The 16494-nt window shown below is 41.4% G+C and overlaps 1 protein-coding gene across 4 annotated transcripts in view; it reads left to right on the forward strand.

Moving 5' to 3' along the window:
• CUX1 (cut like homeobox 1) overlaps nt 1-16494 on the forward strand; it is a 270436-nt gene that overhangs the window by 49147 nt on the left and 204795 nt on the right. For all 4 annotated transcript variants that reach the window (XM_082294439.1, XM_082294436.1, XM_082294437.1 and 1 more), the window contains exon 2: nt 1153-1263. In XM_082294439.1, the coding sequence (XP_082150565.1) occupies nt 1153-1263 (111 nt within the window). The remainder of the gene's footprint in view (nt 1-1152; nt 1264-16494) is intronic.

The following is a 16494-nucleotide window of genomic DNA, read 5'->3' on the forward strand; positions in this document are numbered from 1 at the left end:
CAGGCTTGTGCTTTTGGTCCCTTAGAGGTGGTTGAGTTATGAACAAATTCCAGAAGCGTGGCAAATTTCTGGTGGAGAATACTGGGAGTTTTGCAGGCAGGTTGGAGGCACGTTGGCAGAGGGATGAGTTGAAGGTAGTCTTGCTCTAGCACATCATTCTTCCTTTTCATGAACTTTTCTCAGAGCCAGGTTTTTCTCCTTTTGAATTAATCAGAGGATAAAACAGTGCCAAATTCCTTTTATGAATTCTTGGTTCTCCCAGTGACTTGGGGAATGATGTCTGTATCTGAATGGATGGCTTTGCCTTTATTTCTTCATGTTCTGTGGAAATGCTGCAGCAGAGGCATAAACTGACACAGAAGATTGAGTATTGTTGGTTTAGGCACTGATAAGTGACCCATTCAGTCTGTTACGGTGACATTTGGAAGCACAGCACTGAGTGCAGGAACTGGGATGGGGATAACACACTTGGAAGAAGCTGGGAAACAGTGGGACCTGTGCTTTAGCTCAGTAGAAACTGTTGGAAGATACTCTGGAGTTCATCAGGTGCTTAAAAAAAGATATGTTTTGGAGAGGAAATGGAGATAGCTGCTAATTAACATTGGAAGAATAGATTCCAATAATAGGAAAAGATAATTTTGTATTCAAATAAGGCAAGAATTAAATGGAAAAGAGCACTGCACTGGAAGTATGGAGTTATATACAGCATGTCATAGGAAATTAAGAGTGACTGAAGCATAACCAGTCTAGATTCAAGTATAAGATTAACCAATATTAGAATTAATAAATTTTTTAACAGGATAACTCAAAAGGGGGAAAACCAATATCTTTAAAAAGCAGGCAGGTGAAAATAAACCTGGTTTGAATATGTCCAGTATCTGTAATCTTGACTGGATTAGGGAATTTATTAGGAGGTGTGTCCTGTGTGCCACTGCTGCTGTCCTGTGTAATGCTGGGGTGGAGCCATGAATAGTTTTGAGAAAAATGGTGATGTTTTGGTTGCTTGGTGCTTTGTTCTGTGCTGCTCAATATTCCCAATAACATGATGTATGGGGTTATTTTTTTTTTTTATTTCTGTGACAGAGCTCTGACTGTATTTCCTTTTTTTTTTTTTTTTTTTTTTTTTTGGTTTATGTTTCTTTTTCTTAACAGAGAGAGCTCGATACCACAGCAACGATATTGGCGAACCGGCAAGATGAAAGTGAGCAGTCCAGGAAAAAACTTATTGAGCAAAGTCGTGAGTTCAAGAAAAACACTCCAGAGGTAAGGAGAAAAGCTATCCCAGTCTCTCCTGTCTTAGGCATGTGGAAGTGATGATTTCTTCTTAATGGTTTATTTCTATAATTTTTTGTATGTATTGCCAGGTCCTTATCTAAATCTGCTTATCTCTGATGTTTTTCTCATCAGGAAGCTTTTGCATTCTATAAATACTGAAATACAGATTGATGTTTTTAGAGGAAGCATCAACAGTGGCCTTGAAACAGGCTTGCTCTAAATGATATGATAATGTAAAACCTGGAGAATTGCAAAAAAACTCCTTTGCCAATCCAAACTCTCCAAGCACTTGGATGTAGAAAATGACATTTCACTGCCTAAATAAATTTATATCAAGGGCATAACTTCAAAGATGCTCATTTTTCCATCAAAAATCAAATTAAGTTTTGCTGTTGATTTCACTGGAAACACAAGGTCAGGGCTGAGCCAAACTCCCCTGGGAGAATGTGCATGGAGCAGCTGTGGGGTAAAACTTGCAGGGACCAATGGGCAAAGCTGGGAAAGGTGAATATTTTGTGTGAGAAGCTGGGAGTGTTTAAACTCTTCCTGTGAGCTTGTGCAGTGTGTCTGTGCACAGGCATGTGCAGTTACCTCAATCCCACAGATAATCCCACTTTGTTGCCTCCTGAAAGCAGAGCAGTGCTTAGGGCTGGCTGGCTCCTCTGTTTGTTTTGTGGATTTGGGTATTTTTTCCCTGCTGATTGCCAGCAATCTGTTCACCCAGGAATGTTGTGGCGTTCCAAAGCCAGTTCCAGATAACTGATACGCCAGTACCAGCTCCTTCCAAGCCTCTTCCTGGGAGGGAAGCAGCAGGCAGCTCTCCTAACCTTTATTGCTGCTTCTCCAGTAGCAGATGCTGCTCTGCTTCCTGTGGGTGCAGAGGGAGGGATGCTGACCCAGAGAGGGGAAAGGTAATGTGGGAGCAGGAGTGACTCGTGGGGGAGAGGCAGTGTTGTTTAACCAGTGTCCTGAGGAGACAGAAATCAATTCTTTTTGAAGAAAAAGTAGAATTTGGGGACTGTGGCTTTGAAGGAACTGGGCTTTTTTGAAGAGTGAGAGGGAGAGGGAGAGTTGATGCACTTTGCAAACTGTTAGGAAGACAAGAAGGAAGGAGAGAAGTGAAAGAATGTGGAGGGTATAGGAAATTGTGCAGAATCCAGAAAATACGTGGAATTCTGGGGCCACATTTTCAATTGTTTGCTAGAAGCTCAAGTTCATACTACAAAACCTAACTTGTTTCCTGCTGCCTTCCTTTTTTTCCTATAAGGAAAATGACAAATTCTTCAGAATGTGGCTGTAGCTGCCAGCTCCCATCTGATGGCATGTTGCAGATTTCAGGAGATTTCTTTAAGTCAGTTTTATTTTTGTGGAGCAGAAGGGGAGCAACAAACAAAAACCCCCAAGACACTACACTTTTAAAGTGCATTGGGAGAGCACCTTGGTAACTCAGTGGGAGAGAAATGTACAGAGGCAAATAGATCCTCTTGTACAGAGAGATAGAGTGGGAAATGATATACAATTAGTCCTTCCAGTAAGGAGGATACAGAATTTAAATCATTTGATGGGAAGGTTTTAAATATTAGTTTACAAAATACAATTCTGTAGCCTCTATTCTCTTCTAGAATATGTGGGGTTTATTTATTCAGGGACTGCATTCAAAATAACACTCTGAACATCCCCAGTGTTTGAGGAAATTGGGGTCTGTGCTAGATTCTACATCCTCTTTTGTCCAGGAACCCCTGTGGAACCACACTCATTTATAAGCTTGCATGGATTTTTTAGGTTCTTTCTTTGTCTGCCCTCTCTGCTGTGGTTCTCTTCTGCAGCTTTGTTTCTGAAGAGCAACTTCTTCTTTCTCTGAGAGAGAAAGGCTGAAAATGGGATCAAAGGATTAGAAGAAAGTATCTGAACTGAAGGAATAGGCAGCTGTAGCCAACTTGAGATGCAGTTTTTGCCCCAGGAGCATGGAGGGAGCTCAGATGTAGAAGCTCTGTCCTGTCCAAGGGATTTGGTGTGGTAGATGTGGGTGTCCAGCTATCCCTGCTGGAAAACTGCACTGGATTTCCTCCTCACACAGAATTTAAAGCTTGTGGAGTGTGTGTTCACCTTCAGTTGTTTTTTGCACTCCCAAAAAGCAGGGAGGTCTATGAACATTTCTCAAAACTTCACAGTTTTGGGAGACAGCTGGAAATCAGAAGTCAGGATGAGTAACTGCAGCTTTGTCTAGAAGCCTCCCCAGAATGGGAAACATCCTTGGGATGGACAGGGAATTCACAGGGGGCCACTGGCATCTCGAAACCGATACATTTATGTTCCTAAAACATCCACTGTGCTCTTTCTCATAACAAAAGAGTTCTGTGGTAGAAAACCAGCTTGGATGCACAATGTTCTTCAGATAGATAAATAACCCAGTGTACAGCTCAATTCAGATTTCCACGATGAAGTAACAACTTTCTTGGCATTAAAAAAAGAAACAAAGCCACAAAGATGGAATTGTTAAATGTAACAATCTGTTTCAGAATTGTACTTTCCATTTTGTGTTTCACCCTGCCTGCATCCCTGTCGGTGCAGCCCTGGTTTAGGCTGTGCCAGCATCTCTTTTCCTCTGTCCTTGCCAGTCCCACCATAAATCAGGAGACAAGTGTGGATTGCCTTGACTTTCCTACTCATTGCTGCCTCTAGACTTTCTGTAATATCTGCTTGAAAGTTATCTCCTGTGCAGCAGAAAAGGATTCAAACAATTACTAAAAACGTTGAAGATACTTCTGTTTCGTTTTACTTTAAAAATTGTGACAGATCTATTTGGGTCATTTCTGCCTTCCTTGCAAATTACCAAATTGCTGCAAAAGCAATACAAAGTTTTCATGTTTAGAGGAATGACCCTAGGGCTTTTGGTATTTAAAAATGTTAAAATACTATTTCTGTCTTGGCATACTGGGAGACGACTCTGGGAAGAAGTATCTCATGTTTGGGAACTTAATGTGAACAGAAAATTCAGTGGTGGTTGTGCAGAAACTTCTAGAAAGGGTTCTTAACCTGTTATTGCAAAAATACTCTTTACCTCCTCACACCTTTCAGGAGGTCGTGTCAGACCTGCTGCTCATAGATGTTTTGGAGTATTTTCAGTCTCAATTTGTTTCCCCCTGAGCAGCTACTGTGGAAGGCTGAGACTGGTCAGGAGATTACTTGAAACATCAATTTTACATGACTGTTACTTGGAAGGCATCTCAAAATATATCATGTGAATTGCCAGCCTGCATCAGATGATTATTTTCTTACAGTGACAAATCCTGAACTGTTGTGACCGGCTGAGATATTTTGGGGGTATTTTAACCCCTGTGAAATTCTTGTTTTACCTAATTCTGTCCTCTTATGCCCATTCTGGTGTGAATAAGGGAATCTTTGAATAACCAGCTTTCAGAGTTGGGGTTTTGTAGTCTCCAAATAATTTCAGGTGCACAGGTTAATAATATTGGCACAAAGTGTAGATAGTTCCTAATGTTGATAACTTTGCTTTTGTTTTTACCCAGATTCTTAGTTCAGTAACCACTTTTTGCTTGCCCATTTCTGTTTTAAGCATTGAAGAGCTTTTCTCATACTTCCACTTTTAAGCCTGTTGAACCTGTAACTCTCCATTGCTTTTCTCTATGATTTGAGCTGTGGGGGTTGTTAATTACCAGGCTCACCTGAGCCAGGGGTCATTAAACTGAGCACAAGACAAAAGACCAGCCTGGGAGGCCTGGGTCAGCTGCTCCTGGGAAATGAAATAAGCAACTAATTTTATAATGGGAGATCATGAGCTCTAGAAAATCAGGCAGATGGGAGGTGCCTGCATAAAGGCCAGATTTAGAGGCAGGAGCTTGCCCTGTTCCTGTGGCCCCTTGTTTTTATCCTGATGGGTAAAATGGTAAATTGGATGGGTGACTCCTCACTGTTGTTGCCCTTTGCAGTTTCTGGGTTGTAAATGTATTCAATTGATGAGATTGAGAAAGTCAAGATTACCTTTAAATGCCCAAATTCCCGTCTGAATCCTGTAAAGCAGATTAAAGGTTCGATGGGCAGAGTTATGCAGGGATGTGGGAGAACCTCCAAGCACAGAAATGTAAATTCTCAAACAAAGATGCTCTGGAAAATGGAATATGGGACGGTGCTAGAAAACAAAATAATACCTAAACACTGACTGGGTCGAGGGAGCAGCCTGCTCACCCTGAGCCCTTGGTTGATCTCAAATAAATGACATTTACCTGCCTACACCAAACCTGTTTTCCATCAGTGCCACCCAAACCATCCCTGTGCTCCCCATCCTGCTCCATCACCGTTCTGCAGTGCCCCAAAGAGAAAGAAAGATGCCTGTAAAATCTTCTTGTACACAAGTAATAGTTTTATTCATCATGTTGCTTGTCAAGGTGATGCATATCTTTAAGATCCATGAGCTTTTTTAAAAAAAAAAATCATTATAATTGCAAGTCATAAGGAACTAAAGGAAATTAAGACAGTTATTATGGAAGGGCTCAGTTTTTCAAAGTGTAACATTCTTAAATTCTTTGTCTCCAATGTTTCTGGAGTATTCTACTGAAATATCCAGTCTCTACAGCAAAAGATAATCAAATTAATGGTAAAAAAAAGAAAATTAATTCTGCTGCTTGAATTAGTTCTTGAAATGAGAGCAGGATCTTCAGAATTGTGGGTAGTGAATTGTGTTGATTCCCAATGACGTTGCACAGTCAGCTTTGGTCTAGTCTGTGTGACAAAGTGGAAATAATAACAAAATCTACTGAAAACACACAGTCTGTCTGAGGATAATTGATGTTCTCAGTGTCTGTGTACAGAGGGGTGAATATTGATTTGCTGCCATCTACAGCTGGGTTGTTCCACTCCTCTTACTGCTTTCTTTTTTTCCTCACCCCCCCCCCCCCCCCCCCTTTTTCCTTTTCCCACTTTCCCCTTCCCCTTCTTTTTCCCCTTTTTTTTTCCTTTTCCCACTTTCCCTTTCTTTTTCCCCTCCTTTTTTCCTTTTTCCTCCTTTTTTTCCCTTTCCCTCCCTCTTTTCTCTTTTTCTTTCTCCCTTTGATGAATACCTCTCCTTTAGGATAATATTTAGGTGTCATGTCCTACCTTCCCATATTTTTATTCTTAAGAGGTTTGTTTGCCAGGTAAATGATTTTTATGATAATTTGTACTACATAGGCTTGGTATTTCAAAAGCTAAATGGAGAAGTATATTATTATTATTATTATGATGTGACTTTCTCAGAATAGTAAAAGAATCTATCTCCATATCTTTAAATGTGATCTAAACACCAGTCTTATGGAGTCAGAGGGGTTAAATGAGGTCTAAGCTGATCCTGGACAGATTATTTAATACATATTTCACTTTAGCATGTTCTCACTGTTGACAGGAAACCCATCAGAATTTCTGACATCTGTTTCTATATTATGATCTCTTGCTGCCTTTTTACTGGAAGTGAGAGAACACTAAGACAGTTATGATTCACAGTTGTATTTTTCTAGGATTCTCCTAAAACTGACCTCCATTGACCACATTGACCATTCCCACCACACTCAGTAAACTTCATTAATTTATTTTTTTTTTTAATTGTCTTTATGGTCTTGACTTGTGCTGTTTCCAGCAGAGCAGGGTTGGCAGCAGAAGGTGGGCAGCAGAATCTGTGCAATTTATTTGGGAATAACATGGCTTGAGAAAGGCCTTTTACCAAATGAGGCCATACTTTGGGGATTATTGCTATGTAGGATTTCAGAGTTCATGATTTTCAAACAGCATTTTTAAAGGTCTGAAACCCAGGCAAAAAGTTCCCCTGACCTGCAGAAGTCATGAGTGTGCTGTGTGTTATTAGGCAGAGAAGTTTAATTTAAAGCATTTTTCTGAAACCACATGACCTGGACCACTTTGAGTTACTGTTTCTATCTCCATTTGCTTTCAAGTCAGGATATCCTTAAATCAGTTTTCTACAACACATTTACCTCAGAAGTCTTTTTGTAAATCTGAAAATATACAGGCAATTACTTTATTCAAGAGTTCCAAAAATACTCAAGAGGGGGACACATCTGATTCAACTGAACTCATTAGAGCAGTTGAACAAATTAATTCCTCTGAAGTCAACTTGCTCTTAGTAATGTAGATTTATTTCATTTGAGCATTTTCCTGGTTGAGAGCTGAAGAATTCACTTTTCTTCTCACAGCATTGGTTGCAGGTATTGGATTTCAGCAATGCCAAGGGTGCAGCATTTTCCATTGCAGCAAAGGAGAAAAGGGGGTATTTTGGGTATTACTGTGGTTTACAAAGGGACACACTTGTAAGCAAATATTTACAAGTTAATCTCTCTTGTTAAGCCTTTGATGCTGCAGTGAGTTTCTGCTGTCACTGAGACTGAAAGAAGGCAAAGCAAACAGTTTGTTTTTCCCTGGTTGTTCTTGCCTTTGCTTGAACCTCACAGGGCTGACCCAGTTGGAAAGTGGCCAGGGCAGGGGAAGGTTGGGGGTGAGGGCTGAAAGAGGAGAATGTTTTCAAGGTCAGAACTAAAGGAAAAAAGCTCAATCTGACAGAGCATTTGTCATCCTTCCTCCTGCAGAATGGTTGTACTTTATGTAGTGTGCATTAAGATATAACGTGATTTATTGATGTATCATTGACTGGCTTTTAAGGGAAAATATTGTCATTTTTTTAGCTGAAATAGCTGAGATTTTTCTCACTGTGGTACCAATAATTACCAGCCATTCTTACCTTCTATTTTATGGTACTTTTAAAGGTAAGTGGAACACTTGGAATTTGTATGGAGATCACTCTCCAAGCAAGTCTGAAGTTCAGTTCCTAAATTTACTCTGAACAATAGTTTGACTTATTTTCAAGAGTTATAAAAATAACAGGCATCAATATCCCTGCTCTTCCTTCCCATGTGTATTTACCAAGAGAAGAAATAATTAAACATCTTCAGTTAGTATTTTTCATTTTCTACTTTGTGAACAAACATTCTGTAACCCTCAGCTCATCTGCTGGACCACCTCAGAGTCACTCAGGTGGAATTGAAGGAACACATTGTTCTCATTAAAGTTATGATGTTGTCACAAATAACTCTTTTAACAGCAGTTGCCAGTTAGGAGAGATTCCTGTCACTGCTCTGACAGTGGATAAGTGAACAGTTGGATCTGCTTGAAAGAGAAGCAGAAACTATTACATGTGGAGTAAAAATACTCACAAACCAAATGCCCAAGGTACAAATGACAGTTTGAAGCTTTTCTATTAAAAACCCTCCCAAATACCCCAATTTTCTGCAGGGCTACTCTGTTGTGGTCAGTTTTGGATGAAGTCTTGATTTTTGGAGGGAGAAATGTCTGTAAAATGCTCTTAAAACCTATTGTCTTCCAGGAATTTTTAGTGTGTTTTGCTTGCTTAAAACAAAAAAACTTGCTTCCTGGTAACAATTTTAAAGTAAATTAAATGACAGATGAGAATTAGAGCAGTTGAGAGTAATTTTTATTTTGGAATTCTTTTTGCATTAACACATCTGCAGTGTTGATGAATATATGGAAAAATGAAATTGTGCTTCTATCCTGCCGTGTCTCCAGTGTGACAATAAATCACCTTTTTTTCCTTTTAAAATGTCTGGCCTTGTAATTTATGTTTGCATAACCCATTACTAAATTCATAGTAGGTGTTTTAGTTGGCAGGCACAATTCCAGGGATTCAGTGGACCTATTTTAATACTGAGCTTTTGTTACTGTTCATAATTATGTGTAGAAATATATGTATTTTCTTAATTATAAAAAACCCAGCCTGCTTTAACTTTGGATCTCCTCTCACTTCCTCCACACAAAGAGTGCTTTAAAGCTTTGAAAGAATTAGTGCTGTTTTGACTTGAGAAAAGGAATGGATTTACCAGGCTGAGGGGTTTTTTTCCAGTTTCGAAAAAACGAAACCCCAAAAAAGTGATAAAGTACAAAAAGCAAAGTTGTGATGCATCCCTGGTGCTGCTTAGAATTTTTGAGGATTCTTTTTATTTTATAGTCCGGTTGTAAATATTTAGGGCAGCATCAAGACAGTGTGCAAATAAAAGAAGTTTTATTAATAACCATTATCTGGCCTCTGGTAATAAATATGTATGACTCACATAGGAATCAACCCACCCAATAAATATAAAAGCCATACAAAACCATTAACAATTTTTAATGGACTTGCAGATGGAATAATTTAATGCAACTGTAGTTACTCAGGTTCCAAGTCCTGTAACTATTCCTCATCTGCTTGAAAGCTTTCATCTGAAATACATTGCCACCATTCGAGATTCCACCTTGTCTCTGTTTAAAACCATAAAGCTGTGGTTTCACAATTTTTGAAGCACTAATGCTTATTTATGGCCATAGTTCTGCACTTTTTAAGTACAGAGGTGGTTATTTATCTATTGAATGTACACTGACTTTGTAAGAAGGAAATTTTTCTTGGGAAGCAGCAGCACTAGGGCAGTGTTCAGCTGGAAGGATGAGGAGTTGGGAATGAGCTCTGTGCTGGTCCTGGGGGTGCCCTGGCACAGGATTGCCTTTGGGACATTGCCTGCAGCCAGCTGGGCAGACATCACCTAATTATTCATTATTGCCACCCAGGGACACGGGGGTTGTGGTTTCCCCATCCCTGGAAGAGTCCAAGGCCAGGTTGGATGGGGCTTGGAGCAACCTGGGATAGTGGAAGGTGTCCTTGTCCCTGTGGAACTGGATGAGCTTTAAGGTCCCTTCCAACCCAACCCACCCTATGATTCTGTGATTATTACTCATTAGGATTGAAGCTGTTAAAGGACCCAAACTTGGGACGCTTCTGCCCCAAAATGGCTTTCTTGTGGTTCTCTGAAATAGAGAAAGCAGTGAAAAATGCTCAGTTCATAAATGAAAGCAATCTGGTTTGTGCAATTGGTGAGGTAGATGCAGCATCATCACATCTCATAAAAAGCTTCTGCTGTGGTTTTCTGTATGTTTTGTTTCCTACTGGGTAAATAACAGTAATTTAAAGTATTTTGAAGAATTTGTCAGGTTTGCCAGTGTGTCTGAGAGTATGTGTGTGTGTGTGTGTGTGTGGGCACCGAGGACCTTCCAATAAAATATTGCAAAAGAAACTTGTGTTACTGGGCTGAATGCTGACGGATGAGCTGCTCCCTGAGGAGAGGCACCTGCAAACATTCTGCAGTTCCAAAGCTGGTTTTAATCCGAAGCTTTCATTCGGTGCGAGATGCTGCTGGGAGTGCTTTTAAAAACGCCCGAATGTGTTAAGACTTCCCAGTCCTGTTTGTCAGAAGCGATTTGAGCGCTGAAGAGCCAAACTCTGCAGCACTTTCAGTGCACTTTAGGGCATGTCCACGCCTGCAGTGGAGCTTTGCTAAGGCTGCTGGTATGGCCATGGCTTTCAAAGGCAGCGTTAATGCGTTCCTTGGCTGGCAGCAGCGGGCGGCTCCTTTCAAGCTGGCTGGGCCTGGCTCTGGGGACTGTGCTGTACTGAGTTCCCAGTGCCACATCCCCCAAGCCTTAATCAGACAAATTAACCTGTTGCTGATTATCCCCTTTGCCTCTAAGTCCTGCTGATGAAGTGCTGAAGAACTGGGATGGGTCAACCAGCAACGCTTGATGAAAACAAGAAGCCAGAGGTGGGCTTGGGGCTGCACTCACCTGCCCTACCTCAGCAGGAGCCAGGTTACCCTGCCTCCAATGCCTGCATACTTGGCTATCTGGAAACACTATCCCTTGCTCCTTGGGAAACTCTATCCATTGCTCCTGGTGAAAGTACACCCATTCTTTGTAGGAAACTATCCATTGCTTTGTGGAAAACTATCCACTGTTCTGTGGGAAACTATCCACTGCTCCCTGCACAAGCTTTTCTGAGCCTCCCTGGGCTGTGCAGTGCTCAGCTGGAGGAACTGGGATCAGATTTGCAAATCACTTCGGAGCAATCCACTCTTCCTTTCTAGCAAAATCAACCGGGCACTTGGTTCCAGCGAGCAGCCAGTGGTCTCGATGACGGGCAGTGTGTGTGTGAGATTAGAAGGAAGAAAATCACCCACGTTCATTTCCATGCTGATGGGATGCTGATCAGTCCTATTATCACTCATGGGAATGCTGAAACTCAGCTTAAAACCAAGAGTTGAGTGTGGAAAGCAGCACTCCAGCGTGAGCTACACCTTTAAACCCTGGCATTGCAAAGTACACGTGTTGCTGCCCATGGTGCACTTGGTTCATCCATGCAGGAAAATAAGGGCAGCAATAAAGAAATGAAGTGCTGCTTTGTTTGCAGAGGGAAGACATTATTACTCTGAAGAAAAGATTTAAACAAAATCAGCTAGCTGGTTGAAGTAGTTCTTCAATTAATGCTTGAAAAAGCAATAAGTTTAAAATGTTCTTTCAGTCAGTCACAGGAAAAGGCATATATTAAGCTCACCTGTTGAGAGGATTATCTCTGCTAAACACACTCATTTTACTTGAGACCAAAATAGATCCTTAAAAAATTAATACTGAAATAGGTTTACAGCTGATAGAGAGATTTCCTTCAGACCTGTTTTGTGGTATGCTCATCTGCTTTTTCAGGAATTTTAAGCATTGAAGGAATGAAGTCAAAGCTGCTGCTTGTCTTTGAAATGGATGCCTCTTTGATAAGCCTCTGATCTCTGTACCCAGAGTTGTAGTAGCAGATTCAAACACTGATTGTAAAATTGGGAGACTAAAATGTAGCCACGACAGCTTCAAACACTCTGTCTCTCTGTCAGATTCAATGCACAGGACATTGCCAGGAGTTAAAACGATGCAAAATTAAAGTAGCCTACTAAATTTACCTGCCATGGAGAATCCACAAAAGAGCTGCCACTTCTAATCCTCCAATTCGTTTCAAATTATTATTTTTTCAAATTGGACTCCCTGATCTCTTCAGCTCAAGCTGTTGTAGAGATTTGAAGAGCTGTCTCTTCTTGTCAGATCACTGGTTTAATAATAATAATATCTTACATTTATATAGTCCTTTTCATCCTGCAGCTTCCCGAAGTGCTTTACAAGCTTTCTATACACAAAATCATGCAACCACCTCTTGGGTGGCTGCTGCTCATCAGCTGCAGAAGTGTCTGGCAGCTCGTTACCCTCCTTCCTCGCTCACTTGAAAGCACCAGGGAGGAGTAGAAGACATGGAGATGATCCCAGTTCATCCCAAGGGGATGAGAACCACTGCTGGGATGTTCTGCCCACTGCAAAACTGGGGATGCAGTAAACAACAGCCATCACTATGGCCTTGCTGGTTTGTTTTCTGATGATGTTTTTTATTCCATTGTACTCACAGTCTGAAAAAATCCCTCAGTCTCTGGAATTTGAGGGAGCAAGAGGAGTAACTTTGTACCACTCCTTTCAAAAATGTACACGGGAAAGTGCAGGTACCTTGACTATAAAGCAGTTATTTAAAAAAAAAGAGTCCAAACCTCTACCCAGATGTTCTTACTCATCTGTTTTTGTTGGAGACCGATGGAGAGCTGTTCTGACCTGTCAGCAAGTGCCTTCAATGGTTTCTTTAAACCTCCAGAACCTGGGGATGATGGTGCAGAACAGATTTTTGTCAAATTAGTTCTAACTCTTAAGGTAATGATTCCTGGGAGGGAAGAGGCATTGAAGTGGCATGAGGCTGCTCGTTAGTGGAGGAGGCACAAAATGAGTGCAGCCACTCTGCATTGGTTCTCCAAGGGAAAAAGGCCAAGAGCACATTGATGGAGGTTTAGACACAATTAATATAATGAGACCAGGTTTCTGTAATGATTGATCTGGCTTATTTTTTTATTTCCTTTAGTACTTCTTGGTTTGGCTTCAAGTGTGCCCTTCCCCAGATTGCTGGTGCTGAAAGGTATATTAAACACAAACCAAAAAAAGTCAGGGACAGCTAAACTTAAGAGTTACTGACACATCTGCAGAACATCCTGCTGTGCTGTGCTCATCTGAATTTGGATCATGTCCAACCTCATAACTTTTTCAAATTACCCTGAGTTTTGTGTTCTAGACACCATTAGAGACCATTTACTGTGTCCAGATTGACTTCAAATAATCCTGCCTTCTTCCTTATCCACCCTCTGGGGGTGGAGAGGATGCTAAAGAGGAAGGCTCCTCTTCTGCCTGGAGGGAAGGGTTTTAACTTCAATGGTTAGGAGCCAGGAAGAGGTAAAGCCAGAGGCACAGACATGGTCTCAGAGGCCTTAAATATGTGGAAAAATAGAAAGTGTACATCCATAGACACTAATGCTAATGGACACTTATCCTGTCTCTGGCTGTAAATTATTGAGATCCTGCTTCTATCTGGTAATGCAACTTAATCAGAATCAGTTTTACTGCTCTGACCCCACAGGGAACCTTCTAATTTCATTTTATTTTACATTTTGTCTAGTCACTGTACTAGGAAGCTTTGTATCCAGTCTCCAGGAGAACTTTAAAGTTGCATGCTGTTGTATTTACCTCAAAACACTGGATTCAGGAGGCTGCAGTTCAGTGCCATAGCTTTTTTCTTGCAGTCCTTCAGCTGATGGTCAGTTGAGAGGACACAAGGTGCCCAGCAGTTTGCAGTCCTGCAGTCTGTTCAGGGCTGGGGTGATTAAAAACATCCCAGTGCCATGAGCAGAATTCCCCAAGGCAGCCTGCTGCTGGGCTATCCTGTGCTGAGAACCTCTCTCTACAACTCCTGCATCTTGCAGCCTTTTTAGGTTGCAGCTTTTGCTTTTCTCTCTCTGTAAATACGATGCCTGTGGTGTTGCTCATTGCCTCCTCACAGCCTCAGCGCTGGATTTGGATTTTTCCAGTCTTCCCATGGGCAACAGCAGCTTTGTAGGCAGGAGGAAACCTGGAAATCAGCTGTACAGCTTCTTTACACATGTGCATGGAAGATGAACATCAGTTATCGGGGTATCCAAAGGCACGATGGTGGCACAGCATTTTACGGCTCTCATGGAGGATTTTTCCAAGGCTGTGCAGTGTGGAATGGTGTGAGATCTCACCTTGCCCATCCAATTGCTGCCTCTGCCAGCAGGAGGTGGCACTCCTGCCATCTCCTCTTCCTCCATGAAGGACAGTCACCAATTTTGTGCTGTGCTGGCTGCAGCAGAACTTTTACCTTCATATAGTACAGATGGCAAGGGAAGGGATTTCTCTGTCAGGTAGAGGCTGAAGGGTTGACACAGCTGCAGGTCAGCATCCTTCCTGCTGCTGAGGTAGAAGACACAACATCTGTGTGCTTTCCAAGGGCATCATTCCCTGCCCAGTGTTGGCAGCAGCATGTCCCTGCTGGTGCAGAAGGAGATGGGGTGTCCATCTCCCATGCTGACCACGAGGTGAGCGGTGCTCGTGCACCTTTCAGTTCACTACCTACCATATTTTTTTTCTCTCAGCCCAGTCTAGCAGGTTTCTTAAAGGGATTACACTCCCAAGCCTGGGATTTAAAGCTGGGTTTAATGAGTTTGATGAGCCTGTGTAGCAGACTTGCAGAGAAGCCTGTCTGTCTAAGTAGCATTTTTAATAGCGATTCCCCCTGCTCCGGAGATTAGCGAGATTAGTGCGGGAGGGCTTCTTCCCCATGGATGGTGCCACATAAAGACAAGCTCTACTGATCAGTGTTTGCCAAAAAATGAGTGTCTTTACACTTAAAATAGTGGCTCTCTAGTGCTCTAGAGCCCTTTGTCCTTGGGTCAGCACCGGGTGTGAGGGGTGCAGGGTGTGAGCGCCGCGCCGTTGGATGCTCAGCTGCATCTCCACAGGCTTTTACCCTCACCCCATCTGCTGTGGAGGATGCTGCTTGCAGATCTCCCAGAAGTGATAACTTGCTCTAAAAAAACCAAAAGCCAGCCTTCAGGATTACTTATTAAAGAAAGTAATCTGTGAATTCATGTTGTTCCCTTAAATTTCTGTTGGAATTCTCTAACTGTGAGCTGGCAAAAAGGCACTCGGATGTTCTCTGTGTATGTATTTGCATATATATATTTATGTGTATGTACACACATTAAAAGTAGCTCTACTCAGAGATGAAACTGGTGATAGTGTCTTAAAGCAAGTGGGCAACAGAGTCCCTCCAATGGACAGGCTTTTCCACTGAATTCTGTCTCAACAATAGTGTTAGCACATTTTTAGATGTGTGAATACATATAAATAAGTCTTAGAAAATAGCAACTGATAAGGAATTTTTTATGTGAGCAGTAATTGGGTAAAATATGTAAGGGTAGATGGCATGTCTTATGGGGTACTGACTCTTAAAACCTATTGCTGGTCCAAAATTAAATATTGCTGTTCTGTTTTCCAAATCAGTGTAATTATAGAGCAAGGAAAAAAAGATTTCTGCATACTTTTAAATTTTTTTTTTTAAATAAAAGATGAAAGAGACAACATGTTTTGTCTGTGAGCTTTTGAAATATTAGCAGTATTTTGGGGAGATAGATTTGTTGGCAGAGTGCATATTGTTGGACTGCTATTCAGAAACAGCTTTTGGTGGGTATGAGGATTTTGATAAATCTGATAACACACTCATTTTTGTGACCTTAAAATAGGGATTATCCAGTGACAAACCTTGGGTGAAAAATGTGGATAACTTTTCTGAAAGTCCCCCTTATTACTGCAATGGTCACACATGAAGTTCTGAGGCACATTGTGTTTCTTTTTTTTTTAAATACCTTCCTGCTTCAGAACACAGATGAGAGAGAAATGATATTTGGGGGGATTTGGGGGCATTGTTGTCTGTTTTCTGCACTTATTTAAATTAAGCAATCCTTAGAGTATAACCTTTTAAAACACACCCCTGCTTTACACCTGTACATATGAGCCTGGAAAATGGGGATGGGGACAGCAACCTGAAGAAATAGAAGATCACATTTGAACACTTGTAAGTTGTCTTTTCCCAGTGATAGTTCTTGGATGGTTTGTGTTATTTTCAGCTCTGTAAAAGAGGGTGAAAAAGTGGGGATTCTCCCCTGTTGATGCAAGTAAGTGCAAAATGCTTGGCATCATCTGCAGCATCATCTGCAGCATTTAAGGATAAGCAGATATTTAAGTGCCAGCAGCATCTCCAGGTTTCTTTCTTCCCTCAGCAATGATCTGAAGGAAGAGAACGAGGCTCACAAGTCCTGACTTGCTGCTGCCAAATAGGAAAGGCTGTAATTGAAACTTTGGCATTGGCTGCATGTCCCTTTCATAAGTCTTTGCTTTGTACCTTGCAATATTAAA

This window comes from Coloeus monedula (genome assembly GCF_965178545.1).
Source record: "Coloeus monedula genome assembly, chromosome: 20".
In the NCBI taxonomy this organism is placed as follows: domain Eukaryota; kingdom Metazoa; phylum Chordata; class Aves; order Passeriformes; family Corvidae; genus Coloeus; species Coloeus monedula.